General features: G+C 41.4%; 1 protein-coding gene across 13 annotated transcripts in view; it reads right to left on the bottom strand.

Moving 5' to 3' along the window:
* Nucleotides 1-27,281, bottom strand: part of TNRC6A (trinucleotide repeat containing adaptor 6A) — a 196,662-nt gene that overhangs the window by 71,757 nt on the left and 97,624 nt on the right. For 12 of the 13 annotated variants that reach the window (XM_032396256.1, XM_032396257.1, XM_032396259.1 and 9 more), the window contains one exon: nucleotides 4,712-4,799. The exons of the other annotated variant lie outside the window; for it this stretch is intronic. In XM_032396256.1, coding sequence (XP_032252147.1) covers nucleotides 4,712-4,799 — 88 coding nt within the window. The remainder of the gene's footprint in view (nucleotides 1-4,711; nucleotides 4,800-27,281) is intronic. 13 annotated transcript variants of the gene reach the window in all.

The raw sequence follows: 27,281 nt of genomic DNA, 5'->3' as shown, positions 1-27,281 counted from the left end.
TAATGAACACTGGCTTTAAAACATTCTTAACACTAAAAGATCCCAATTTGTATTGTTGCTTCCCTCTGGCCCCTCAACCATTATACGCTTTCTAGGAACAATTACATGCTTAAAGTAAAGGTTATACTAAATTATCCCTCTATAATTAACCTATTTCTCAACCTCCTTTTCCCTTCACTACATTTCTCTCAAGATTCCTTCTAGAAAGTTCTTCTAAAAACAGAACCTGGAGATAAATCCATGGTAACAAGCTACTGCTACCACTGTTGCCCTTTTTAAGTGCAGAAGCTACATTCCCATACTGTATCAAATTATTTCCTAAGTCTTGGAATTAGAAGAAATAAGTAAACAGCCCTGACTCTTAGATATGAAATAGAAAGCTTTTCAAAAAACAAAACTAAAAGGGGCGCCTGGGTGGCTCAGTCGTTAAGTGTCTGCCTTCGGCTCAGGTCATGATCCCAGGGTCCTGGATTCGGGCCCCGCATCGGGCTCCCTGCTCAGCAGGAAGCCTGCTTCTCCCTCTCCCACTCCCCCTGCTTGTGTTCCCTCTCTCACTATGTCTCTCTCTGTGAAATAAATAAAATCTTTAAAAAAAAAAAACAAAAACTAAAAATAAAGCCATCCAGTCACTGATCTCATTGTGAGAGATGTACCGAGGCTGAAATATAATGAAAAGCATGTAATTTTCATGTACAATTTCTTCAAAGAGGAATTTAGATACTTAAAATTTATATTTAAGTAGACAAAAAACTATGATAGTAAAAACATTACAGTGAGCCTTGCTGATGTCTCATCATCTATAGAAGCTGTGTTACCTGGCTTTTATTTAAAATAGAAAATAACCTGTGATCTGAATTTGAATTCCTTAAAAATACTACAGTGGCCACTGGCGACCAAGTTTCTGTACACATGGAATAAAGACTTGTTAAATGCTTTACAGAAATTACCACGATATATTATTTGTGGCTTTAAAGTTCACCTTTAGGTTGTGAAAAATAAAGCAAAAAGTATAAAAGATAGGGGCACCTGGCTGGCTCAGTCGGTGGAGCATGCGACTCTGAATCTCAGGGTTATGAGTTCCAGCCCTAGATGCACTGTAAAGATTACTCAACAATAAAATCTTAAGGGGCAACCTGGGTGGCTCAGTCATTAAGCATCTGCCTTTGGCTCAGGTCATGATCCCAGGGTCCTGGGATCGAGCCCCACATCGGGCTTCCTGCTGGGTGAGAAGCCTGCTCTCCCTCTCCCACTCCCCCTGCTGTGTTCCCTCTCTCGCTATCTCTCTCTGTCAAATAAATAAAAATAAAATCTTTAAAAAAAAATAATAAAATCTTAAAAAAAAAAAAAAGGACAACACCATGGCAACCTAATTTTGGAAAAGTGTCAGCTGGGGGTCTAAGCAGCTTACCATCCTATTCCTAGTTCTGTCACCCTGACAAAACCATGGTTGGCCACTTTAACTCATTTTAATGCTTGACCTCTTTTTAACTTAAAAAAAAAATTAAAAATGAACAGATCAGAATAGTTATCTGAAGTCTTCTTCAGAAATAAAAATATATAGGTTTTTAACATGAGCATACATTACATAAAACAGGCAGACTGTTTTACTGTAGTGAATTTATGTTCCAACATTCATATAAATGGCCTGCCTACCTGTCTTATGTAATGTCTGCCACCTACCTGCATACACCTGCTGGCTCCTTCTACAGACAAAAAACAAGCTTGAGTAAACTTGTCTTAAAACTCTTGTGACTCACAATCTTTCATATGGGCTGTAAGTGTGCCAACTTGGGATTCTTTTTTGTTTTGTTTTTTTTTAATAGCTATTTGGTAACCGCCTATAGAAATACCAGCTGTCCTCGCTTCACTAATGTGTATTATTCAAATTCAGTTGTAAACTGATTATTTGGAATTTGAAGAACAGTCTTATTTACAGTGGCAGTGTCCCCTACTATGCTTAACATTTATTAGAGGTATTAAACTTTTCCTTTATATTGTGTTCAGTGGCCAGGGCGCCTGGGTGGCTCAGTCAGTTAAGCATCTGCCTTTGGCTCAGGTCATGGTCTCAGGGTCCTGGGATGGAGTCCCCCATCAGGCTCCCTGCTCAGCAGGGAGTCTGCTTCTCCCTCTGTCCCCCCCACCCACTTGTGCTCTCTCTCTCAAATAAATAAAATCTTAAAAAAAATATATATTGTTTTCAGTGGCTAGATATTACTGTGTCTACAGGATACACAAGGAATACGCTACCAATGCTGAAGATCTGGAAAAGGAAGAAAACACTCCCCATTACCACTAAGGCTCTGTGATGATTCCAGTAGAATGTGGTTATGGTGAGAGCCTGGAACGGGGTGAGGCAGGGATGGGGTGGGAAAGAGTGTGAAAAGCTGTCATTTCAGATCTGGTGAGAGGCCAAATGACACAAAAGTCATCATTCACGTGTTAAAGACACTGACTTGGTGAGTCAGAGACTTAGTTATGAAAGAATATAAAGATGAACCTTAGCAATTAGAGCCATTCTAATTTGTTACAACCTTAAAAAATTTACTCACATCACACATTTTAAAATTGTAAATTTTAAAAAATCATTCCAGTGACCTCCTCCCTTTCTCAGAATTTTCTCAGTAAATAGGGTAAATCCTAAATAAACATGCTTCATTATATAGTACCTTAGGCTTCTTCTCTAGCCATTTCGCAGACATCCTAACTTACCAGCTACATTCTGAATACCTCAGAAGCAGGAATCAACAGGGGCTAATGCAACACTCAGATGCTTGCCAAACTACCGATTCTACATAAAGTACATCTGAGCATCTTCTTCAACAAGTCTCTGAAGTTTCTTAGAAGCTCTCTTCACTCAGTAAATGGCCTTCACAGCACAGACCAAGAGTCTCATAAGCCTCCCCCAACCTTAACTCACAGAGGATACAACGTTTTCCACAACAAATCCTCAGCTAGAGACTATCACATTGCAAAGACCAACCTGTATCAACAGGCCTCTGACAGGTCTATGGCATCGTCAATGCCAAAACTCTGCACTAGAAACCTATGCTAAACCATGACTATGACAATTACAGATGCATCCCTCCCAGTCACTCCTGAGAGCAAGCAAAAGGCCACATGCTAAGGCCACCTATCACCTCCTCACTCTCCATCGTCCAATGCTCTATGTTCTAATCCCCGCCCCCCCCCCCCAATACTGGCTGATCACGCTGTCAGCTCAGCACTCCAGAACGGAAATTCTCTTTCCCCTTTCTATTCTCTAACCTGGTTAACTGCTCCCGAGATATACTCCCGTCACTCAATCTGGAACCGGAGCCATCAATCGAAGTCACTCTCCCTTCATATCCTTCCAACAAACTCTGTGGGTTCTTTCCACAGTCCCTCCACCAGCATCTGAGCCTCTAATTTCTACCTCCTCCAATCCAAGCCCACAGTTTGCTAAGGTAAACATTCTCAAGCACAAACTTTTACATCAGTCTACTGAAATGCCTTCAGTGTTTTCCCCAACACTTAGCAGCTGAAACCCAGATAAGAGTCCACAGCTAACACCACCTTCTGCAGTCTCATCCTGACACTTCTGCCCTTGGCGTCCCACCCCCACCAATCAAAACCCATACTTCTATAAGGCCGTGGGCACTTACCGCTGAATTTACTCTGCTTGGAATCCCTTTCTATTCCACTCCTTGTTCACTTGGCTAATTTCTACTCTAAGAAAATTTTCCCTTCTGTCGGCCCCATTCCAGGCTGAGTGAAGCGGTTCTCTGTGTTTCAACAGCTCCCTACCTACCGCAGATTTGGTTGCTGTGTTTTTCCCTATTAAATAATGTGCAGAGAAGTGTGCGGCTGTAACACAGTGCCTGGCACAAAAGAGGTATAGGTCAGAAATTAAAGTCAGAACTGTCACTGAATACGGAAGTGGAACAGTAATTTCACGTGATCTTTTAGAACATTTTCAAGGTCCTTGAAACCTTGATATAGCAGGAGATGAGTGCCCAGCTGTCATCAGGATTCATATTAATTTGTAAAAAAATCTTTATAATCACGAACATAATCTTTTCTTTTTCTACAATTTGTATTGTTTTGGTTACAGTTTCTGACAACATATGGGCTAGAGATCTTCTGCAGCAAATGATGTCCTAGGGTTATTTTCAAATATCTTACTGTAAACAGCAAATTCTTGAAATCAGCCCAGGTACTAAACAAAAAGTGAAAATGAAACTGACATTTTATTTCCTATTACGTGCATTATGTGTATTACATTATCTCATTTAATTAAATTCTCATCTTACAAAACATAAGGAAACTAAGGCCCAGAGAGGCTAAACAAAGCTGAAGGACACACCATGCAGTATGCCATGTGGGAGAGCTAGATTTCAATGCAGCTCTCTATGCAGCTACAAATTCCATGTTCTTCTCACGTATAGAGAGATGCATATATCATGAAAACCTAGGAACAGCTAATTGAAAGATAATGACCTATATAAAGCACTTACCTTTGAAAAAACTATCGGCAAGATTAAATAACTATGCATTAAATCGTACACACTTGACAAGTTACTACATATGCATAATCAGAAACATTAAATATTAAAATGAATCTCCACTGAAATTAAAACATTCAATCAAATGCTTTAAAAAATCCAATAAAAGTAGTTTTCTTTTTAAATCTGTTTAGACCGCTTAATATAGATAGTTGATACATATATACTACCTTCTTTTGAGCAGCTTCCTTCTTTTTCTTGTCGTCTTTTTTCTTTTTCTTTTCTTCCATCAACTGTTCTTCTTCTTGCACTAAATCCCTGAACCACACAGTTGCAATTAACTTTCCCAAAATGTATTAAGAAATAAAAATAATGTTGCATACAGATTCATTTTCACTCTTATTAGAAGACATGGAAATTACTCTTTTTATTATCATTCATTGAAATAAACCCCAGCTTGCAACCTCCACCTAACTCTGGAGCTACTATTTAGTACTCTGTTTTAGTAAGTCACAAGTAGCAGAGCTTTGATCTTCATGTCAAAGACAACCTAAAATGAGCAAATTTTACTCTGGGAAACAAGCTACTCTCTCTGATTCTAGAATGTAAACACCGTGTGAGCCAGAGTTACCTTGCTTCTGGCCCCAATTATCAATTAGTAGCTAGTAGCAATGCCTCAGACCTCCCCACAATCCTCTCTGCCCAGGTATGTGGGGGTATCGTTGGCTTTCCGTGCTCTAAAAAGCTTTATTAACTATTTTTTTAAACACAAGTTATTCATTAAAAAAATCACGTAGTTCAGCTTTACAATAATTTCATACCCTATAAACATTCCAAACTATTCTGGGAATCAATAATACACTCATTATATAAGTTTGTTTCAATTCTTAAAATCACAAATGCTGAAAGTTGTCAACAGAACCCCTGGTTCAGGATTTCAAAATGATAGAGAGACTGGGTAAATGGGTCTGCTTCTTCCTTTCCACTCCACCTTATTGAAATGATAGGAAACAAGGTAATATATCTCTTCCGAGCTGAGGCATATATACAAGAGCAAAGAAAGCTACAACCCAAGAATAAACAGGAGAGAAGTCTTAAATGGATGTATGTGCCATCCTCCCATGGAGTTCTAAAGAGGCTCCAACAGAGCTAGGAGAGCAGAAAGAGGTGTGGAGCAAAAAGACTGCCTAAGGAATAGAAAGGCCGAAACTATTCAACCCCTCCTATCCACCTTCCACCCCTTGACGACATGGCCATGCATAGCAGCTACACTTGATCCAGCCTAAAACCAAAGAAACACTCTCTAAAGAAACAAAACCTACGCAGGAGGCACGCAGGGCTCCTGCAAGGGGTATGGTGCCCCAGATCAAAGTCTTCTTTATTGGAAACTTCCACCACTCTCCTCCATCACACCCTAGAGTGAAGCCTGCCAATCACCACACTTCTCAGACACAGAGCTCAGTACCAGCCATTCTGGTCAAGGCAGGAGCCTCTAGGGAATGCAGAAAATTGGAGGAAAAGTTAAGAGGAGACTCACTCCAGTTACCTACATTAGTAACCCTAGATTCTAGAACCTAAACCTTCATCCATAATATCAACAGACAACCAAAAAATCAGATACTTGAAGGAAATCAACAAAGAGAAAATACCTAACTCTGCCCTGAGGAAGCGAGGAAGCTTCCCAGAGGGAACATTATAAATAACAGACAGACAAGGCAAGGTTCAAGGAACATGAACTAGACATTTGGGGAACTGCAAATAATTTATCAAGGCTGAAATGCAGATGGCAGTGGGGATGCAGAAAAGAAAATGAGAAAGACAAGCAAATACAGAGGAAACTGCAAGGGCTGCCACAAGGGGAGCACAATGAGATCACACTCAACTTAAGCTGGCTTGTTGACGGAGGAACTGAGAGGAGCCACAGGTAGGCAGGCAGCGAAAAACAAACTGAGTGACATCTTGGATGACTGCCGGTGATCCAGCAAGGTTGAGAATGTGACTGCTAAAATCAGTTAGAAGTTGGAAGGAGAGTAGAACTGTTGCTATATTCCCTTGTCATTTTGTTCCCAGTAGAACTGCCATGTGGCTAACGGAGTAGCAAAACAGACTCACGCCAACCACAACCATGACTCATTCTCGCCTCTTCCGTGTGAAGGAGGCAAGGAGAGTGAGCGAGCGAGCTCACACTGTAATCCTGGGTAAGTCAGGGACCGAGCTAGCCACAGCATGTGATTAAAAGTAAAATCAGTAAACAAATGAACTTACATCACTGTCATGTCATCCATCAAAAGCAGATTACTAGCTCTAATTACTTAACCTTCTACAGCCTCAGTGTCCTTAAAATTGGAGATTAATTTCTGTACTTCTACCTCATAACATTTTTTAAGGATTAAATGGAGAGAACTTTCTTAACACAGTGTCTCTAGTGAGCACTCAAATGCCTAGTTATGAACTCCGCTCACCAGTTCTCAGCGGCACCCAGGACTGTCTTTACTTTTGTCAAGATTTTACGGGCACTTATGATGCAAAAACATCAGAATCTTCAGCATTTGTTCTCTGTGTCCTCCCGTGAATTAGACACAGGTCCTTGTCCAGTCTTGGATTCCCCGCCCCCGCCCCTCTCTCTCCCTCTATCAATAAATAATTTAAGTAAATGTCAGTAACTATGTTGGGCACTTTATGTATATTTTCCCATTTCATTATTACTTTTCAAAAAATGATAAAGATGTTACCCTTTTATTGATGAAGAGACTGAAGTGCAGAAAAGTGAAATGAATTGTCCAAGGTCATATAGCTAGTACAGGATAGAGACAAGATTCAAATCAAGGCTCTCAATGTCCTGGTCTTTCCTCTACAGCATGAAACCTCCCACAGTAAAGTACTAGCTCCTTTTAGGAGCCACAGAGAATAAATCCTTTTGCCTTAGACAGATTAACTGCCAGATCTTCTTACTTACAATATATCTTTTCCCCAGACTGTGTGCCTCCACAATCCTTTCCTTATTTCCTTCCACCTTTTACAAGAACACTTATAACAGAATGTACTGCAGGAAAGACAAAGTATTAAGAGTTCCCAGAACCATGTGATCAGGAGCAAGAACAGGGGGGAAAAAAAAATCAAAGACAAAGACTGAAGAGCCACTGGTCTCAAGAGGGGACCAGGCACTGGTGATCTTTAAGAGAACAACTGCAGGGGCACCTGGGTGGCTAGGTCGTTCAGCATCTGCCTTCGGCTCAGGTCGTGATCCCAGGGTCCTGGGATCGAGCCCCGCATTGGGCTCCCTGCTCCGCGGGAAGCCTGCTTCTCCCTCTCCCACTCCCCCTGCTTGTGTTCCTGCTCTCGCTGTGTCTCTGTCAAATAAATAAAATATTAAAAAAGAGAGAGAGAGAGAGAACTGCAGCATTTATTTTGTGAATGTCTGTGGGAGGGCGATGTGGGAGAAACAACTAGATACAACTAGTGAATGGCTGTAAGGTCCCACATCTGAGGAGTTCAATAACTTAAAAAGAGAGAGAGAGAAATAGAAAGGTAGCTAGAATGGTACCAGAAATGAGAAAAAAAGGGCGCCTGGGTGGCTCAGTCGTTAAGCGTCTGCCTTCGGCTCAGGTCATGATCCCAGGGTCCTGGGATCGAGCCCCGCATCCGGGCTCCCTGCTCTGCGGGAAGCCTGCTTCTCCCTCTCCCACTCCCCCTGCTTGTGTTCCCTCTTTCGCTGTGTCTCTCTCTGTCAAATAAATAAAATCTTAAAAAAAAAAAAAAAGAAATGAGGAAAAAATAAAATGTCCTTGAGGAAAAATTCATGGAAATGCCAAGTGCATGACAGAGAACATAGTATGCTATCATCTGTGTAAAAAGCAAGAGAGAGGATATGCACTCCCCTTTCCCTGTATGTGTACAAAATGACTGTGAAAGAACACCTAAGAAACAAACAGCGACTGTGGGGAGGAGGAGGGAGGAACTGGGTGGGTGGGGGATGGGAGGAAGGCTCTCACTGTACAAACCTCTTCATACATTTTAATTTGATTCATCTGTGAATGACAGCATTAAAAAAATTAAATATTAGGGGCGCCTGGGTGGCTCCGTAGGTTAAGCGTCTGCCTTCAGCTCAGGTCATGATCTCAGGGTCCTGGGATCGAGCCCCGCATCGGGCTCCCTGCTGGGTGGGTAGTCTGCTTCTCCCTCTCCCTCTCCTCCCCCCACCCCCGGCTTGTGCTCTGTCTCTCTCAAATAAGTAAAATCTTTTAAAAACTTAATTATTAAAAAAAATTTCAAGCATTAATATTAAATGAGTAAATTTTAATATTTAAAAAGTAAAAGACTGTTCTCGCTTGGTTTCTGGTTTGCTGGGAGATTCAGTCACGGGTGCATGCTATACTTTGTTCGATTTCTTGTATCTATTGAAATGGTTATCTGATTTTCATCTTTTGATGGCTAATATGATTAACTGTATTGATCGATTTTCTAGTAGTGAACCAAGCTTGCATTTGTTAGTATAAACCAAATTCTAAATACTATTTTTGGGGCACCTGGGTGGCTCAGTCTGTTAAGCGACTGCCTTCAGCTCAGGTCATGATCCCAGGGTCCTGGGATTGAGTCCCGCATCGGGCTCCCTGCTCAGCAAGGAGTCTGCTTCTCCCTCTGCCACTGCCCCCCCCGCCCCCGCTTGTGCTCTCTTTCTCTCTCTGTCAAATAAATAAATAAAATCTTTAAATAAATAAATACTATTTTTTAAAAACACACTGCTAGTTTTTCTTTTCGATAAATGCAAATTAAAAGACAAAACTCTAATGTTATACCATTTTTCTTTCTTTTTTTTTTTTTTTAGTAATTTTATTGATAAAAACATTCAAGAGTAATAATATCTAGTGCTGGCAAGAATGAGAGTTAAGAGGTTCTCTTACATTGCCAGTGGAAAACTACTACAATCTTTTGGGAAGTAATGTGGTAAGAATTTTAACAACTGAAGTTATATACATTCTAGCCAGCCACCCCATTCTGCAGAATGTATCTGATGGTAATAAACCCCTAGAATGCAAGGCCATGTGCACATCAAAGTCCACTGCAAGGTTCACAAGGGCTGAAAAGCAGAAAAACAGAATGTCCCTCAATAAAGAAATGGCTTTTCTATGGTATAGCATAGCATGTTGTACTGAAAAGGAGTTGATCTGTTTATTAATTCAAAGGAAATTTCTTTTTTTTAATTTTTTTAAAGATTTTATTATTTTTTTAAGTTACCACTACACTCAGCGTGGGGCTCAAACCCAAAACCCAAGATCAAGAGTCACATGCTCCACCAACTGGGCCAGCCAGGTGCCCCAGGAATGTTCCATTTTTAAAATATGATAAGCAAGTTGCAGAAATGTGAACATGTTATCCCATACTTTATTCAAGCTGTATGTGTATGTGAACAACTTTATACAAATTTAGAGAAGGACAGGAGGCAACACCCTCCTGAACTAGGAATATCAGAGTAACCTCACAACTGGACCAAGTATTTAAAGAAATATTACGTTTTTTAAAAAGTGCATCTCAGCTCTGGCTGGCTCAGTCAGAAGAGCATCCGACTCTTGATCTCAGGGTAGGGAGTTCGAGTCCCACGTTGGGTGTAGAGATTATTTAATAAATAAACTTAAAAAAATATATATTTCGGGGTGCCTGGGTGACTCAGTCGTTAAGCGTCTGCCTTTGGCTCAGGTCATGGTCCCAAGGTCCTGGGATCGAGCCCCACATCCAGCTCCCTAATCGGCGGGAAGCCTGCTTCTCCCTCTCCCACTCCCCCTGCTTGTGTTCCCTCTCTTGCTGTGTCTCTCTGTCAAATAAATAAAATCTTTAATATATACATATATATATATAAATATATATGTATCTCAATTTGAAATGTTGTGTTACGTGTACATTATTTTTGTAAATTAGTACCAAAGTAATGTTTAAAACACCATAATGTCCAGAATTTGCTTTCACTATCCAGGCTCCACCCCACTGCTCAAAAAAACAGAAAAGAGAAAAATGCAACATGATTGACAAAATGTTGGCAATTGCTGAGACTGGGTAATGGGTGCATGTATCTTCCTGATTCTGTTCTCTTCTAATCTGTGTATGTTTGAAATTTTCCATAATAAAAGACAAAAAATTACAAGCCTCCACACGAATGATTAAAGGCAACAAGAAGGGAGATTAGAGACAAAGGAAGAAGCAAAAGAGTGTCAGAACCAAGAGTCCTGGGAGCAGGAAGAGAATGGGTAAGGCAAGTTGCCCATGATGGCAGCAGGACACAGCTGGGACCTAGAATGCCCCTCCTTGTCCTGCTTTTCCTGATGCTTGATGGGTCAGTTTTTTCTACATCCCCAACATGACTATCATTGTAAGTAATCACTTCCAAAGGGTACTCTTATAAACTGCTGTTGAAGTACGGACTAATAAAGCCCACTGGTGAAGAATTTGGAAGTATCTAATATCAGATTTTCAAATGTCACTACGTTATGACCCATCAATTCCAATCAAAGCCCATAAAAAAGAAACTGTAAAGAAATAGATACTGCAAAATAGCCTGGGGCGCCTGGGTGGCTCAGTCGTTAAGCATCTGCCTTCTGCCTTCGGCTCAGGTCATGATCCCGGGGTCCTGGGATCGAGCCCCGCATCGGGCTCCCTGCTCCGCGGGAAGCCTGCTTCTCCCTCTCCCACTCCCCTTGCTTGTGTTCCCTCTCTCGCTGTGTCTCTGTCAAATAAATAAAAAATCTTTAAAGAAAAAAAAAAAAAGAAATAGATACTGCAAAATAGCCTAACAGCCAGTCAGTAGAGGAAAGTTAACAAACCATAATGTACTCATACCATGGAATCCTACACAGTAGTTTAAGAAATGGAAGGGGTGGGGGGCACCTGGGTGACTCAGTCATTAAGTGTCTGCCTTCGGCTCAGGTCATGATCCCAGGGTCCTGGGATCGAGCCCTGCATCGGACTCCCTGCTCAGCGGGAAGCCTGCTTCTCCCTCTCCCATTCCCCCTGCTTGTGTTCCCTCTTTCACTGTGTCTCTCTGTCAAATAAATAAATAAAATCTTTAAAAAAAAAAAGAAACAAAGAAATGGAAGGAGGTTTGTAGATTTCCATGGTGTGCAGAAGAATTAACACAGCAGGTGTGAGACTGTGATCCTTAGAAAGGCTGGCCGTTGGCTGGTGTCAAGGAAGCTGGATTTCAGAGAGGTTCCCACCATTCCCTAACTGATAAGGGTAAACTGTACAAGCAATACAGTTTATGCTGAAAACCTTTCCTTTTGGGAATCTGGAATTTTGGTACGTGTTAGACAGAGGATGCATACGTGACCGGCCCCTATCAGAAACCTTGGGCACTGAATTTCTAATGAGCTTTCCTGGTAGACATTTCACACATGTTGTCATAATTTGATGCTAGACAAATTAAGCATGTCCTGTGTGACATGACAAGGAGAGAACTCTTGGCAACTTGCACCTAGTTTCCTTTGGAATTTGTCCAATGTGCCTTTTCCCTTTGCTGATACTTCTGATGTAATAAATCATGGCCATGAGCATAACTGTGTGCTGAATGAATCCCAGGAAATCATCAAACCTGAGGGTGGTCTTGGGGACCACCTGACAAATATAGCTTTACAGATAAAGATCTCTAGGACACACTGCTAAGTCAAAAGAAGGTCAATATTCAGATCAGTGTATCATTTGTTAGAAAAACAAGAGGAAAATCCCATTAAAAAGTACACATTTTCCACAGTAAAGTAGGGAAGCAGACCCTCAAGGTACCTGGATGAGCTGACTCTGAATCCAAAATTATTTAGTGATAACCTATGCAATGTTCAGTCAATAAACCAATAAAACTGTGCTTAGGAATTCCTATAAGCCAAGCAGTCTCTGTGTACTGGGAGAACCTAAGCAGAAAACATGATTTTAAACAATAATTTTGTAGAAACAACTGGACACACCTGAAAGAAGGAAACAAGCAGTCTTTTGGTAGAGGCTGTAAGCAAGTTTAGGAAAATAAGACATGCACATGAGCTGTTTCAGCTATGGAAGGCTTCAAGGAGCAGTTAAGAAGTTGATCCTGAAGGATCTTGAAGAAGACTCTTCTATAGACAGAGAGGCGGGCCTTTTCAGGCCAGGGAGCACAAAAGGGCACGGACACCAGCAAAGCAGGGAGACTTGTCAGCATGGTGATTTCAGGGAGCAGGACTGACAGGGAAAGAAAAAGGAAGGAAAAGCTGGGTAAAAGCAGGACATAAATTGCTAAACAGGGTGAGAAGGCTGCTGTAATTATTTGAGTAAATGTGCAATGCCCTGAGCCACAATGGTGGACTGAACTGGAAATGAAAAGCAAAGAATAGGGGCGCCTGGGTGGCTCAGTCATTAAGCGTCTGCCTTCGGCTCAGGTCATGATCCCAGGGTCCTGGGATCGAGCCCCGCATCGGGCTCCCTGCTCTGTGGGAAGCCTGTTTCTCCCTCTCCCACTCCCCCTGCTTGTGTTCCCTCTCTCACTGTGTCTCTCTGTGTCAAATAAATAAGTAAAATCTTAAAAAAAAAAAAGAAGAAAAGAAAAGCAAAGAATAACACCAAGGTAATCATGAGAAATTGGAATGGTTGACAGTATTAAGAACGACAGGAGAGCTAGGTTAATGACAACTCCAGATTTTAGAAAGCAAACATTTAAAAATGGAGGCTCTGCTGTTAAAACTGATCATACGGTAATGGGACGAGGGGTTAGATCTTGTTTTATGAAACAGAAGACCCAGGGCAGCATTCCAGAGGGCCCAACTAGCCTATCAGTCAGCAACTTACCATAAGGCTGCTCGTCACCAGGCAGAAGCCAGCTCTAGGTGACAAGCTGGTTATGAAAATACATTTCACATCTTCTGCCAAAAATGCTCTTCTCCTACTTTCCCCCTTACACTCTATTCTATTTTCTCCCAGCCTTCCTGCTTCCTCTTTTCTAGCTGCTTGCCAACCCTCCCTTCTCTTTTTGTCCTTCTCGTCCTCCTACACGTAAATTAATCACCAAAGCCAGTCTAGCACTCCACAGTACAAAGCCACCGGTAACCGTCAACACTATGATCTCGCCACATGGGAGAGACGGAAACCCAGCTGCAGCAAAAATAGGCAAGAATGAACTCAGAGGTTTGGAGAAGTTTTCAAAACCTTTGGCAGTGATATGAAGAAAACAATAAAAATGAAGTTTTACAAATAAAGACGACTAATACTTATTTGTAGTTAGAAAAGGGGTCAGGGAATAAAAGTGCTGGAGGAAGTGGTGGCAGAGAGGGTGGCACAAGAGAGGCTAGTTTCCAGTCACAGCTAGTTTAATCTCCACAAATGCTGAAGAAGTTCAATAAAAGTGATGCGTCCATAAAATGGAATACTATGCAACTATGTAACAGAGAAGACCTCCATGTTCTGGTAGGAAAGGATCTGGAAGGCGAGCAGTTAACTGGAAGAAAGCTAAGGTGCAGTACACTGTGTTTTGTGTTAAGAGGAAGGAAGAGATAAAAATATATATCCCCATGTGTTTGTATTTGTATGAAGAAATTCTGGAAACACACACATAAATAAATAATACCTATTTGTGGCAGGAATATGGGGAGCAAAAAGGACCAGAGAAAGGATGGCAACAATACTGTATATTTCTAGATACTATCTAATTTTGAACCATAAAGCACAGACTGAAAGCTTAGCTTTGGAGGCACGGGTGGTAGTGAAGAGTCAGCAAACCTTCCCCTTAAGAATGAAGGGAAAATAGGAAAATAGGACAGAGATGGCAGTGTCTTATCTGATGATACAGTCTGGATCTCTTCAAAGAGGTTGAGCATAAAGGGGGCTTCCACTGGCCCCATAATCTGAGCAACAAAATAAGGCAAATAAAGGATTACAACCCATTGAATAGAATAAAGTAAGAATCCATGAGTCCTTACTGATATTAACAAATGGATGGGTCGATGAAGGAACAGGATAAAGGGAAAGATCTTGAGGCAGAACGTCAACTAATGTAGAAAGAATGACGACCCTGGAAAGTCACTATTTGGCGATCCATTGATTCAGGCAAGAATCCTGATGAAAAACAAGGTATTTTACATAGTCTCAAAGTTCTCCCAACAGTAATTATTAATTACAAAAGCACAAATCTGAACTTTATGGTTACAAACCTGACATATAGCACCTTAAGCAAGTAAATGCAGTTACCATCACGGGTAATGAGATAAATGAACACCACACACCTCCTGATAGGATGCACTAGCTAACACACAACATTGGTTCTGGGCTACTCCTGCCATAAATGCATAACCCGAACCCGATCAAGAGGAAACATCACATGGGATGCCTGGGTGGCTCAGTTGGTTAAGCGATTGCCTTCAGCTCAGGTCATGATCCTGGAGTCCCGGGATCGAGTCCTGCATCGGGCTCCCTGCTCAGCGGGGAGTCTGCTTCTCCCTCTGACCCTCCCCTCTCTCATGTGCACTCTCTCTCACTCATTCTCTCTCGCAAATAAATAAATAAATAAATAAAGAGGAAACATCACACAAATATGGACTGAGAGACATCCTATGGAAGAACTAGCCTGGACTCTTCAAGAAGTATCAAGGTCTTCAAAAACAAAGAAACTTCCAGAACGCAGGTGACTAAATGAACATGAAAACTAAATGCAACCTGTATTCCTGGGTTGAATCTCTGACAAGAAAACAATTTTTTGATTTGCTCTAAAAGGTTATTGAAACAACTAGCAAAATTTGAGTAAGGTCTACAGCTTTGCTATTAAGACTGCACCAATATTAGTTTCCCAATTTTGATAATGGTACTGTAGTTACTAAGAAAATGTCTTTGGGGTGCCTGGGTGGCTCAGTCGGTTAAACATCTGACTTCAGCCCAGGTCTTGATCTCAGGGTTTTGAGTTCAAGCCCTGCGTTGGCAATCTACTTAATAAAAAGTCTTTGATTTTAGGAAGTAACTATTTAAAAGTTTTTAGGGCCCAGGAACATCATGCCTTCATGTCACTCTAAAAGGGTTCAGGAAAAAACAGTATGTATGTAACAAGAGAGAATGATAAAGCAAATGCGGTTAAATGTTAGCATTTGAGGAATACAGGTGAAGGCTATTCAGGAATTCTTTGCTCTATTCTTGCAAAATTTCTCTATATCTGAAATTATTTTAAAATAATAAGCTTAGGGGGTGCCTGGGTGGCTCAGTCGTTAAGCATCTGCCTTCGGCTCAGGTCATGATCCCGGGGTCCTGGGATCAAGCCCCGCATCGGGCTCCCTGCTCAGCGGGAAGCCTGCTTCTCCCTCTCCCACTCCCCCTGCTTGTGTTCCCCTCTCTCACTGTGTCTCTCTCTGTCAAATAAATAAAATCTTTTTAAAAATAAATAAATAAATAAATAAATAAATAAAATAATAAGCTTACATGGAGGACAATTGGGTGAGATTAGAAACAGGAAAACAGATACCCTCCACAATGACAGAAGCACTCTACAGTTTGCAAGCGCTCTGAGAGATTATCCATTGGAACCTACAATGCTGACACACAGAACTGATGTTCTTCCTATTTGACACTTAGAAACCAAGGATCAGAAAGTCGAAGTGACCTGTATAGTAGGTACAAGGTAGTGGTAAGGCTGACCCAAAACCTAGTTTGCTAAACTACCCTCCTAAACTCTAACCTTCTTCTGAGGCTTAAGTTAATTACTAGTTCCTTCATGATTCTTTCCAACTCCCACAAACCTCACCCTTGACCTCTCATTAAACAATGCTCATTTTCTAATTATTTCAGATGTTAATCTCACTCTTCCAAATAGGACTAATTGCTGCTCTGAGGGCAAAAACCAGTTCTACTTGTATTGTACTCCCCAGCATTGTGCACTGCAATTAAATTCCTGCTTCCTTGCTTTTACTAACACTCTAACCCTATCACCAACCACCAAAGAGGCATTTTTTTTCACTCTTCTACCCACATTCTGCTTAAGGACCATCCTACTTAAGGGCTTCAGTCTCCAATACCTACTTGTGTAAGCAACTTCTTTCTTTTTTCTTAAGCCTCCATCTCCTCATTTATGAGAAGTCTCCAACTGTACCTCCTCCCAAGGGCTGTTGTGAAAATTAAATTAGGTAACGCAGAGAAAGTGCTTAACAGATGCACAATGTGTGTACACTCATTGTTAGTTACAAGACTTAGGTACAAAACACTGCACTAAAGCTAAGGTTAGGACACAAAGGTTCCAACTGAAGGGAGAACCTACAGTAGAAAACAGAACTGATGCAGTCTTCGAGTGGCTGTCATCAAGAAGACAAAAGGTAACAAGTGCTGGTGAGGACACGGAAGAAGGGAACCCTGTGTGCACTGCTGGGAATGCACACTGGTGAACCCACTATGGAAAACAGTTTGCAGGTTCCTTGAAAAGTTAAAAATACAACTACCAATGACCCACTAATCCCACTTCTGGGTATACATCCAAAGGAAATAAAACCAACGTATCAAAAAGGTATCTGCCCTCCCATGTTTACTGCAGCATGATTCACAATAGCCAAGATACGGAAACAGCCCAAGTGTCCATCAGTGAATGATGTAGATGTGGTGCACGCGTGTCTTGTGTTATGTGTCTCTACACACGATGGAATATTATTCAGCCACAAGAAAGAAGGAAATTCTGCCATTTGCGATAACCTGGATGGGCCTTCAGGGCACTGTGCTAAGTGAAATAAGTCAGAGAAAGACAAATACTGTATATCACTTATACATGGAATCTAAAAAAAGTTGAACTTGCAGAAATAAAGCAGAACAGTGGTTACCAGGGGCTAGAGAATGGGGGAATAGGGGAGACGTCAAAGTATACAAACTTGCAACTAGAAGAGGAATAAGTTCTAGAAATCTAATGAACAGAATAGTGATTATAGCCAACAATACTATATTATATACTTCAAGTTGCTCAAAGACTAGCTCTCAAATGTTCTCGCCGAAAAGGAATGCTAATTACGTGACATGATAGACGTGTTAGCTAACACTATGGTGGTAATCATACCGCAATACATAAACATCGTATCAGCACACTCTACACCTTCAACTTACACAGAGTCCAGTATCTTAAAAAAAAAACAAAACAAAAAAACAGCACACAAGGGCAATGCACTAACCACTGGGGGGAAAATGAGTCGTCAATCATATCCTTATAAAACCAGAAAAAATTAAAAAGCAAAAATGAAAACAGAACTCAATACATAAAAACAATTATTAAGGGCGCCTGGGTGGCTCAGTCGTTAAGCATCTGCCTTCGGCTCAGGTCATGATCCTGGGGTCCTGGGATCGAGGCCCACATCGGGCTCCCTGCTGGGATTTGGGGCCTGCTCCTCCCTCTCCTTCTGTCTGCCGCTCCCCTTGCTTGTATTCTCTCTCTCTCGCTAATAAAAAATAAAAAATCTTTTTAAAAAAATTATTAAAGCACAATGAAGAATGAGGTAGATGCCAGAACAATTCAAGACCCCAGATTCCAAACCAGACCAAACCAAGTACCAGGTACCAAAAGAAGACAAAGATACCAAAACTCCAAGACTTCTAACCCTTATGAATACAGACACAAATCTTCAACAGAAGACTAATAAATTGAACGAGCAACATATAAAAAGGAGTAATCACCATGCTCAAGTGAGATTTACCCCAGGAATTCAAGGTTGGTTTGGCATATGAAAATCAATGTAATACAACATATTAACAGAACAAAGGACAGAAACTACAGGATGATCTCACTAGATACAGAAAAAGCATTCGATAAAATCCACCCTTTTTTTAAAAAAAAAAAAGGTTTTATTTTTATTTATTTATTTGACACAGAGACAGCACAAGCAGGAGGAGCAGCGGAGGGAGAGGGAGAAGCAGACTCCCTGCTGAGCAGGGAGCCAGATGCGGGGCTCGATCCCAGGATCATGACCTGAGCCCAAGGCAGACACTTAATGACTGAGCCACCCAGGTGCCCCAAAATCCACCCTTTCATGACAAGATAAAAACACTCAAACTAGAAATAGAAGGAAACTTCCTTAGCCTAATAAAGACCATCAACAAAAAGCCCACAGCTCACAACACACATAATGGTTAAAACTGAATGCTTTTCCTCCAAGATGAGAATTGAGACAAGAATGTCTGCTCTTGCCATTTCTAGCCAACACTGTACTGTAGGTTCCATTCAGAAAAACTGGGCAAGAAAAATACACAAATACTGTAGGTTCCATTCAGAAAAACCGGGCAAGAAAAATACACAAAAGGCACGGAGATCACAAAGGAAGTTATAAAACCATCTCTATTCACTGATGTTGTAGAGAGAGAGTCCTAAAGAATAAACACACACACACACACACACACACACACACACAGACTACTAGAAATAATAAACAAGTTTAGCACAGGTGCAGGATACAAGATCAACATACAATAATCAATTGATTGGGGCACCTGGGTGGCTCAGTCAGTTAAGCATCCAACTCTTGATTTCAGCCCAGGTCATGATCTCAGGGTCGTGAGATCAAGCCAAGCACCCGGCTCCATGCTGGGTGTGGAGTCTGCTTAGGATTCTCTCTCCCTCTGCCATCCTCCCCACCTCTGGCCACTTGGCGGACGTTATGCTAAGGGAAATAAGCTAGTCACAAAAGGACAAGTATTACATGATTCCACTCATATGAGGCACCTAGAACAGTCAAATTCACAGACAGTGGTGACAGCTGCACAACACTGTGAAAACGTAGTTAAAGTCATTGAAATGCACACTCAGAATTGGTTAAGATGGTAAACTGCATATACCAAATTTTTAAACTTTTGTGCTTCAAGGGACAATATCAAGAAAAAAGGCAACCCATAGAATGGGAGAAAATATTTGTAAATCGTGTATCTAATAAAGGACTTGTATCTAGAATATATAAGGAACCCTTATAGTAGGGCACTGGCTGGCTAGTTTGTAGGGCATGAGACTCTTGATGTCGCTTGATCTCAGGGTTGTAAATTCAAGTCCCATGTTGGGTGTAGAGATTAAAGATTTTTTTTTTTTTTAATTCATTTGAGAGAGAGCAAGAGCACAGGCAGGGAGGGAGGGTCATTGGGAGAGGGTGAAGGAGGCTCCTTGCTGAGCAGGGAGCCCAACATGGGGCTCAATCCCAGGGGCCCGAGATCATGACCTGAGCCGAACACAGACGCTTAACTGACTGAGCCACCCAGGCGTCCCTTGAGATTACTTCAAAAATAAAATCTTAAAAAAAAAAAAAAAAAAAAAGAATCCTTATAACTCAACAACAGAAAAATGACCAAATTTTACAATGGACACAGGATCTGAATAGACATTTCCCCCAATCAGACACACAAGGGCCAATAAGCATGCAAAAAGATGCTCACATCATTAGTTATTAGGGAAATGCAAATCAAAACCACATTGAGATACCACTTCACACCAAGTTGACGACAATAAAAACAAACAGTAACAAGTGTTGGTGAGGAGAAACCAGAGCCCTCATACATCACTGGTGGGAGAGTAAAATGGCTCAGATACTTTGAAAACAGTCTGGCAGTTCCTCACAAAGTTAAACACAGAATTACCATATGCCCCAGCAATTCCACTTCTAGGTATGTGGCCAAGAGAATTGAAAGCATTATGTTCACTCATCCAGGAATGTTCACAGCACCGTTTTTCATAATAGCCCTAAACTGAAAACCCTAATAATGCCCATCAACTGATGAATGGATAAAGAAAATGTGGTATAGTGGGGCGCCTGACTGGCTCCATCAGAGAAGCATGGGACTCTTGATCTTGGGGTTGTGAGTTCAAGCCCCACACTGAGTGTAGAGATTACTTAAATAAACAAGGAAAAGCTTTTAAAAAAAAAACCTGGTATGGGGTGCCTGGGTGGCTCAGTCGGTTAAGCATCTACCTTCGGCTCAGGTCGTGATCCCAGGGTCCTGAGATCGAGTCCCTCATCGGGCTCCCTGCTCAGCTGGGAGCCTGCTTCTCCCTCTCCCTCTGCCATTCCCTCTGCTTGTGCTCTCTGGCTCTATCTCTCTGTCAAATAAATAAATAAAATCTTTAAAAAAAATTGTTTTGAGGGAGATGGGGGTGCCCAGGTGGCTCAGTCGGTTGAGCATAAGACTCTTGATCTCAGTTCAGGTCTTGATCTCAGGGTCGTGAGTTCAAGCCCTGTGTTGGGCTCCATGCTGGGTGTGGAATCTACTTTAAAAAAAAAAAAAATGAGGGAGAAACTGAGAGAAACATTCAGAGGAAGAGTTGAGGATAGGGCAAGTGTAGAAGGGACAAAACTAAAGAGATAGATAAGCTGAGCATAGCAAGAGTTTGGGCTTAACTTCCAGTCAGTCACTGGGGAGCTAGCCAAGGTTTCGAAGAAATACCAAGGGACAAGCTCAGAGCTGTGGCTTGAGGTTGATTCAGTTGCAGCAGTGTAGGGATGTCTGGGTGGCTCAGCCAGTTAAGCGTCTGCCTTCAGTTCAGGTCATGATCCCAGGGTCCTGGGATTGAGCCCCGCATCGGGCTCCCTGCTCAGCAGGGAGTCTGCTTCTCTCTCTCCCTCTGCCCCTCCCCCCTGCTCATGCTCTCTCTCTCTCTCAAATAAAATCTTTAAAAAAAAGTTGCAGCAGTGTAGAGGATGCACATGACGCCCCTTCCTATCTTCACATGGGAAGAGTCTCACATACGCATACGCCTCACATCACCTAGAGCTTCACAAGGAGAATACTGAGCGAAACCTCTCTCTCTGACATCCTTTGTATGGTCAGTTATCGAACAGTGAGGTAATGCTGAAAAACACATTTAAAAGCAGTGCATATTTGAGCACCACATAGTACTATTTCCTTGTGTTTTAGAGGGATACTTCAAAAGAATAAGAAAAGACCAAAGTCAACAAAACACAGATGTCAAAATTATAAAAATATTCAATTATCACTTCAGCAAGCTGCTCAGTAAATGCTAGCTGACTCAACACCCCAGTAAGAACAGCAAACAAGTGACTCGGTTTAATCTTGTTGGTTATTATACCAAATCCAATCAATCGCTGTTTGCAGAAAATATCTTGTAAGGTTCAAAGTATAAAATTCCTTAAGCGGGTTTCAATCTGTTGTGCACATTCCATCTGAAGCTGGAAGTCGGCTGAGTCATCAGCATACAACATACTGCTGCAGATTCAAAATGCTCTTCCCTAGTTACAAGAGTAGAAAGGCTAGGATTTCTGCTTCAAAGCCAACTCACACGCCCAGAGTATGCAAATCATTTTTAAAATAAGACCACCTTCATAGGAAATTTAAACTATATTTATTTCCATGGGTCCTCTTCTTTTTTTTTTTTTTTAAGAAAGAAACTACGCCTTTGTCGAACGTTACTTTCTCTCTTTCAATCTTAAAATCTCCCTTTTTGTTGCTACTATTCAGCTTCTCTGATATCCTCCCTGTAACAAGTTGTTTCTTACTCTCTGGGGAGCCATGACCCTTTGAAACCAGATAAATGCTAAGGACCATCTCTTTTTTTAAAGCACACATTCAATTTTTCAAACTGCTTCATACCATCTGTATCCCTGTATGGAATCCAGGATGAGAATCTCTGTTCAGTGGGGCATCCTTTCAGGATGCAGATCAGAAGCCCAAGCTCTATGTTTCATTTTCTTTCCCGGGTTATCAGTTTATCAGTGGTGAAAGTTGAAAACAAGCAACTTTTATGTCTAACAATTAGGGAGCTACCTTCAGAATGACCCTTCAAAAAAGTGCAATCGTTACAAGCGATCAGTTTAAACACGAAGACCTGTAATTACTGTAACCTCAACTATTTAAAATTGTATCTCAGTTTGACCTAATTGTTGGCATGTCTGAAAATGAAAGAAACAGAGTGAGCATGAAGGTAAAAGTAAAGTACTGGGTCCACTTTCAGCTAATCTGCTTAAAAATAGTGGGGGCAGGAGCCTGACGTGATGTCCTTAGAGCACATCACCTATGCACTATTCCTGCCAAAAAGGTTTCACTGAATCTAATCCTACAGAAACCATCAGAAAAATCCAAACTGAAGCCTGCAAAAACTAGTCTGGACTATTCCAAGATGTCAATGTCATGAAAGGGGAAGAAAAGGGTAAGGAGCAGCTCCTGATGTAGGGAAATTACAGACAACTATAAGCAACCCTGGGTAAGGGAATGAAGGGGAAAAAACCCCAACATATTTAAAAAGATATTACTGGGATAGTTGGGAAAATTTGAATATGGACAGAAAGGCATTGTGACAACGTTAAACTTACCCATGCGTGATAATGTGATTGTTATATAGAATGCCCTTGTTCTCAGGAGATGGGTGTTGTCTTACTTAGGGATGAACTGACATGATAAAATGATATGGCAAGATATTAATAATCGGTAAACCTAGGGAGAGATACAGGTGTTCACCACCTTATTCTTGCTATTTTGCTGAAGGTTAGAATGATTTTTTAAAAATTTTAAATGGGAGGACATTTTCTTGACTTTGAGTGAGAGACTGTCATAAGTCTGTCTGAGCAGAAAACATACAGCACATTCTATTTTAGTCTCTCCAATCATGGGAAATGCTTCTGAGGTTGTCAGAAAACAGAACTGTAAGGGACTTTAATTTATACTTGCAGACTTACTTCAGATGCCAAAAACACAAGAGGTTACAGAGTGGTACTCAGACTTTTTAATGATGTTCCTATTTAAATTTTCCACAGAGGGTTGTTACGCATTTTTAAATTAAGCTTACAGTTTGTGATTCATTTATTCTATCAATTGACTTACCACATAGCTGCCAAATTTTTTTTTTTTTTTTAAGGTTTTATTTATTTATTTGACAGAGAGAGAGACAGCGAGAGAGGGAACACAAGCAGGAGAGTGGGAGAGGGAGAAGCAGGCTTCCCGCCGAGCGGGGAGCCCGATGCGGGGCTCGATCCCAGGACCCTGGGATCATGACGTGGGTCGAAGGCAGACGCTTAATGACTGAGCCACCCAGGCGCCCCCACATAGCTGCCAAATTAAGCTAGAAAGAAACCTACCAATATGAATTTGTTGGCCTACAAACCGTTATCACAGGAAGGCAACAGAAAAGCTTAACAAAATTGGAAGATAAATATATATATTTCTTTTTTCAGATAAAGGTTGATGAATTCCAAGAGTAGGGTCCACCTTAACTAGAGAGACCTAATGCTCTGGTTTATTCCTGTTGTCCCTAGTCTTTTCTTATTTAGCACCTGTCCCAGGCAAAAGTGCCTCAGATAACAATGTCCCAGTTTAGATGCTACATTACATGGCATTACAGCATCTTTAACAATTTTTCTTAAATGATGGTGTTTTAATAGTTGGTTTTGGGGGAAAAATCAGCTAACATGAAGTATGTAACTTTTTTGTTAGACAATATACCCTACATTATAGTAATAAATTAATTACTAAAATGGAACAAAATACATTGAGATAAGTGTTCTTCCATTTTCAGAAAGGAGAAACCAAAGTTGTTTTTCTATTGTGCGTATAAAATATTGCACATTTGTAAGACCTCAGTAGTTAGAGTCAAAAGGCCTGTTGGAATCCCAGCTCTGTCACTTGAGAGAATATAACCTTGACTAAGTTACTGGATCTGTCTTACCTATAGCTTTCTCATTTGTAAAATGGAAGAGATCAGAATACTGGCCGGTCTCTCTGATGTCATGGTCCGGCTCTAAACACTGAATGATTCTATGGCTCTGGCCTCCAAAATAATTTTTTTTTAATTATATCAGTTGTCTTAGATTTTTTTTACAACTAGAAAATGTAACTTACCATCTTCTCTCACCAAACTCCTATTTCTGTTCTAACCTCTCTTCTGTTCAGAGGCTGGGTCAATCTCCCATTCACCCAAGATGGTGTTTAGACCCCTCTCACAACTAATCCCAGCTTAGTTAGCTGCCAAATCCCAGATTCCACTTCCTCAGTATCTCCCACTCTCAGCTCTTTTCTCCCACCACTGTAATTCAGGTCTTCATCAACATCTGCCTTATTCTATCATATCACACTACCCTACCCAACAGCATGTAATAGCTCCATACTACCGAAAAGATCTATGCCAGAAGTCCCCAACTTAATATTCAAGAACCTCTGCATCTGCCCCTGCTCTTCCACGTCAATCCAACCAAACCACCCACTGCTATTTCAAAACTCCCTGTACGGGTGCCTGGGTGGCTCAGTTGGTTAAGCGACTGCCTTCGGCTCAGGTCATGATCCTGGAGTCCCTGGATCGAGTCCTGCATTGGGCTCCCTGCTCGGCAGGGAGTCTGCTTCTCCCTCTGACCTTCCCCCTTCTCATGTGCTTTCTCTCTCATTCTCTCTCTGTCAAATAAATAAATAAAATCTTAAAAAAACAAAACAAAACAAAACAAAAAAAAACTCCCTGTACTTCCTGGATTTTGTGCCATTAGTTCTGTTGTTTTTATACTGCCCTTTTCTCTGCCTTTCAAAATTGACTTCATACTTTAAAGTTCAGTTCTAGAGGCGCCTGGGTGGCTCAGTTGGTTAAGCGTCTGCCTTTGGCTCAGGTCATGATCTCAAGTTCCTGGGATAGAGACCCACATCAGGCTCCCTGCTCAGTGGGGAGCCTGCTTCTCCCTCTCCCTCTGTGCCCCTACTGCTTGTGCACTCTCTCTGTCTCAAATAAATATTTTTTTTAAAAAATTAAAAAAAAATAAAGTTCAGTTCCAGTGGTGACCACCCCCATCTAGACATTACAGTTCCCTCTTTTGAATGCCCATGATACTGACATAAAGTGACAATTTTAATGGCCAACAGTGAATTAAGAAATATAGCTTACCCCAGGTAGTAAACTAAATTTCTCTTATGCCAATTTTGTTTAACTGGCCCTGGCTACCTGGCACACTGCCTTGAAGATTTGCCACTGGGGCGCCTGGGTGGCTGAGCTGGTCAAGCATCTGCCTTTGGCTCAGGTCATGATCTCAGGATCCTGGGACTGAGTCCCGCATCGGGCTCCCTGCTCAGTGGGGAGTCTGCTTCTCCCTCTTCTCCTCCCTCTGCTTCATGCCCACTCGTGCTCTCTCTCACTTACTTTCTCTCTCTCAAATAAATAAATAAAATCTTAAAAAAAAAAAAGATTTGCCACTTAGCAGAGGGAAAGGAGAATGGCAACACAACACTGACATTCAGAAACTAGAGGGCTCAAACTAGGGGCCCACACAATAGGATTTGGACTTCCATGGTATTAAAGATGTAAAAATTAATTTAACATTTAAATATTTAACATTAAAAGTTCATACGTTTGGTTATCTTCGGGGAATATGAAGATCTAGAATGACGGTTCTCAACTGGGGGTGATTTTGCCCCCCAGAGAACATTTAGCAATATCTAAAGACATTTCTTTTTTTTTTTTTTAAGATTTTATTTATTTGAGAGAGAGAGAATGAGAGAGAGAGAGCACATGAGACAGGGAAGGGTCAGAGGGAGAAGCAGACTCCCTGCTGAGCAGGGAGCCGGATGCGGGACTCGATCCAGGGACTCCAGGATCATGACCTGAGCCAAAGGCAGTCGCTTAACCAACTGAGCCACCCAGGTGCCCTCTAAAGACATTTCTGAATGTCACGACTGGGCGGGGAATGCTACAAGCAGATGCTGCTGACCATCCCACAAGGCACAGGGCAGACCTCACAATAATAAATTCTCTGGTCCAAAAACGTCAACAGAGCCCAGGTTAAGAAACTCTGATCTAGTAGTATCGAATGTACCTGTGGGTTCTGCCTCCTCAAAGATATTTTCAAATTTTTCAAGATGAAGAACCATGCCTCTAGTAAGAGACGATACAATATGATCTGAAGCCTGACAGCTCCTCCAATACCAGTGATGTGGCTTCCTGAAAGTTACTTAACCTCTTTGTGCCTCAAAGTCATCATCTGTAAAACAGGAATAATAGTACCTACCTCACACAGTGATCCAGGGATCGGATGAGTCCATGCAAAGTCTTCAGAAGAATGCGCCAGGCAGATAGTAAGCATTCAGTACATATAGCTATTTCTGCTCTTCCCCTCCCAAGTGCCTAGCCTTGCATTTGGAACATAGAAGATGCTCAAGAAATGTTTGCTAAAGGAATACAGAATAATGCCTTGATTTCCTGGGAAAGCATAAATGCTTCAAGACATACACACTCTCCTTATTTGGAAAAAAGGAAGCAGAGAGCTAGAGACGGAGTAGAAGGAAAACATTTGCCCACCTAATCACACCTCTCCCTCCTTGGAACCTTTTAACCTTTAGGCAATGCTACCCTCTCACAGTCTTGATGTGCTGCCTTGTAACCTCCTAGTAATTGTTCTTCCTTTTCATGCCTGATGACTTACTGTAGAGCCATCCTCAAATATGGGATGAGATGGTAACTTAACCTCTACACCATCTACCTTGTATTAGTTATTTATGGACATATGACAGTCTTCCTACCAGATTGTACATATTCTCTGTGGCCACAAATGACATTTAACTCCTTTTTATACAACCCAAGGGGGCTCACACACCTTAGGAACTGATTGGCCCAAACCTCTCGTTTTATAGATTACACACAAAGAGGCTAAGTGATTTGCCAAGAGTCAAGGTCATATTTTAAGTGGCAGGGCTGGGATTCAAACTCTGATACATAACCCATATAGAGACTCTTAAGTTCTCTCCAACTATAATAGATTATGAAAATTATACCTGTGGTAGAGGCAATTTTTAATTAAGCCCCAGAAAACCTCCATAGAAATTATACTGATATAGTTACCTGACAAAGCAAAAATGGGAGGAGAAATAGACTCCAAGCTCCTTTCTGCT

Source organism: Phoca vitulina, unplaced genomic scaffold (assembly GCF_004348235.1).
Source record: "Phoca vitulina isolate PV1807 unplaced genomic scaffold, GSC_HSeal_1.0 scaffold90, whole genome shotgun sequence".
NCBI lineage: Eukaryota > Metazoa > Chordata > Mammalia > Carnivora > Phocidae > Phoca > Phoca vitulina.
Note: the sequence above shows the minus strand (reverse complement) of the source record. Positions and strands in the feature narration are given on the sequence as shown.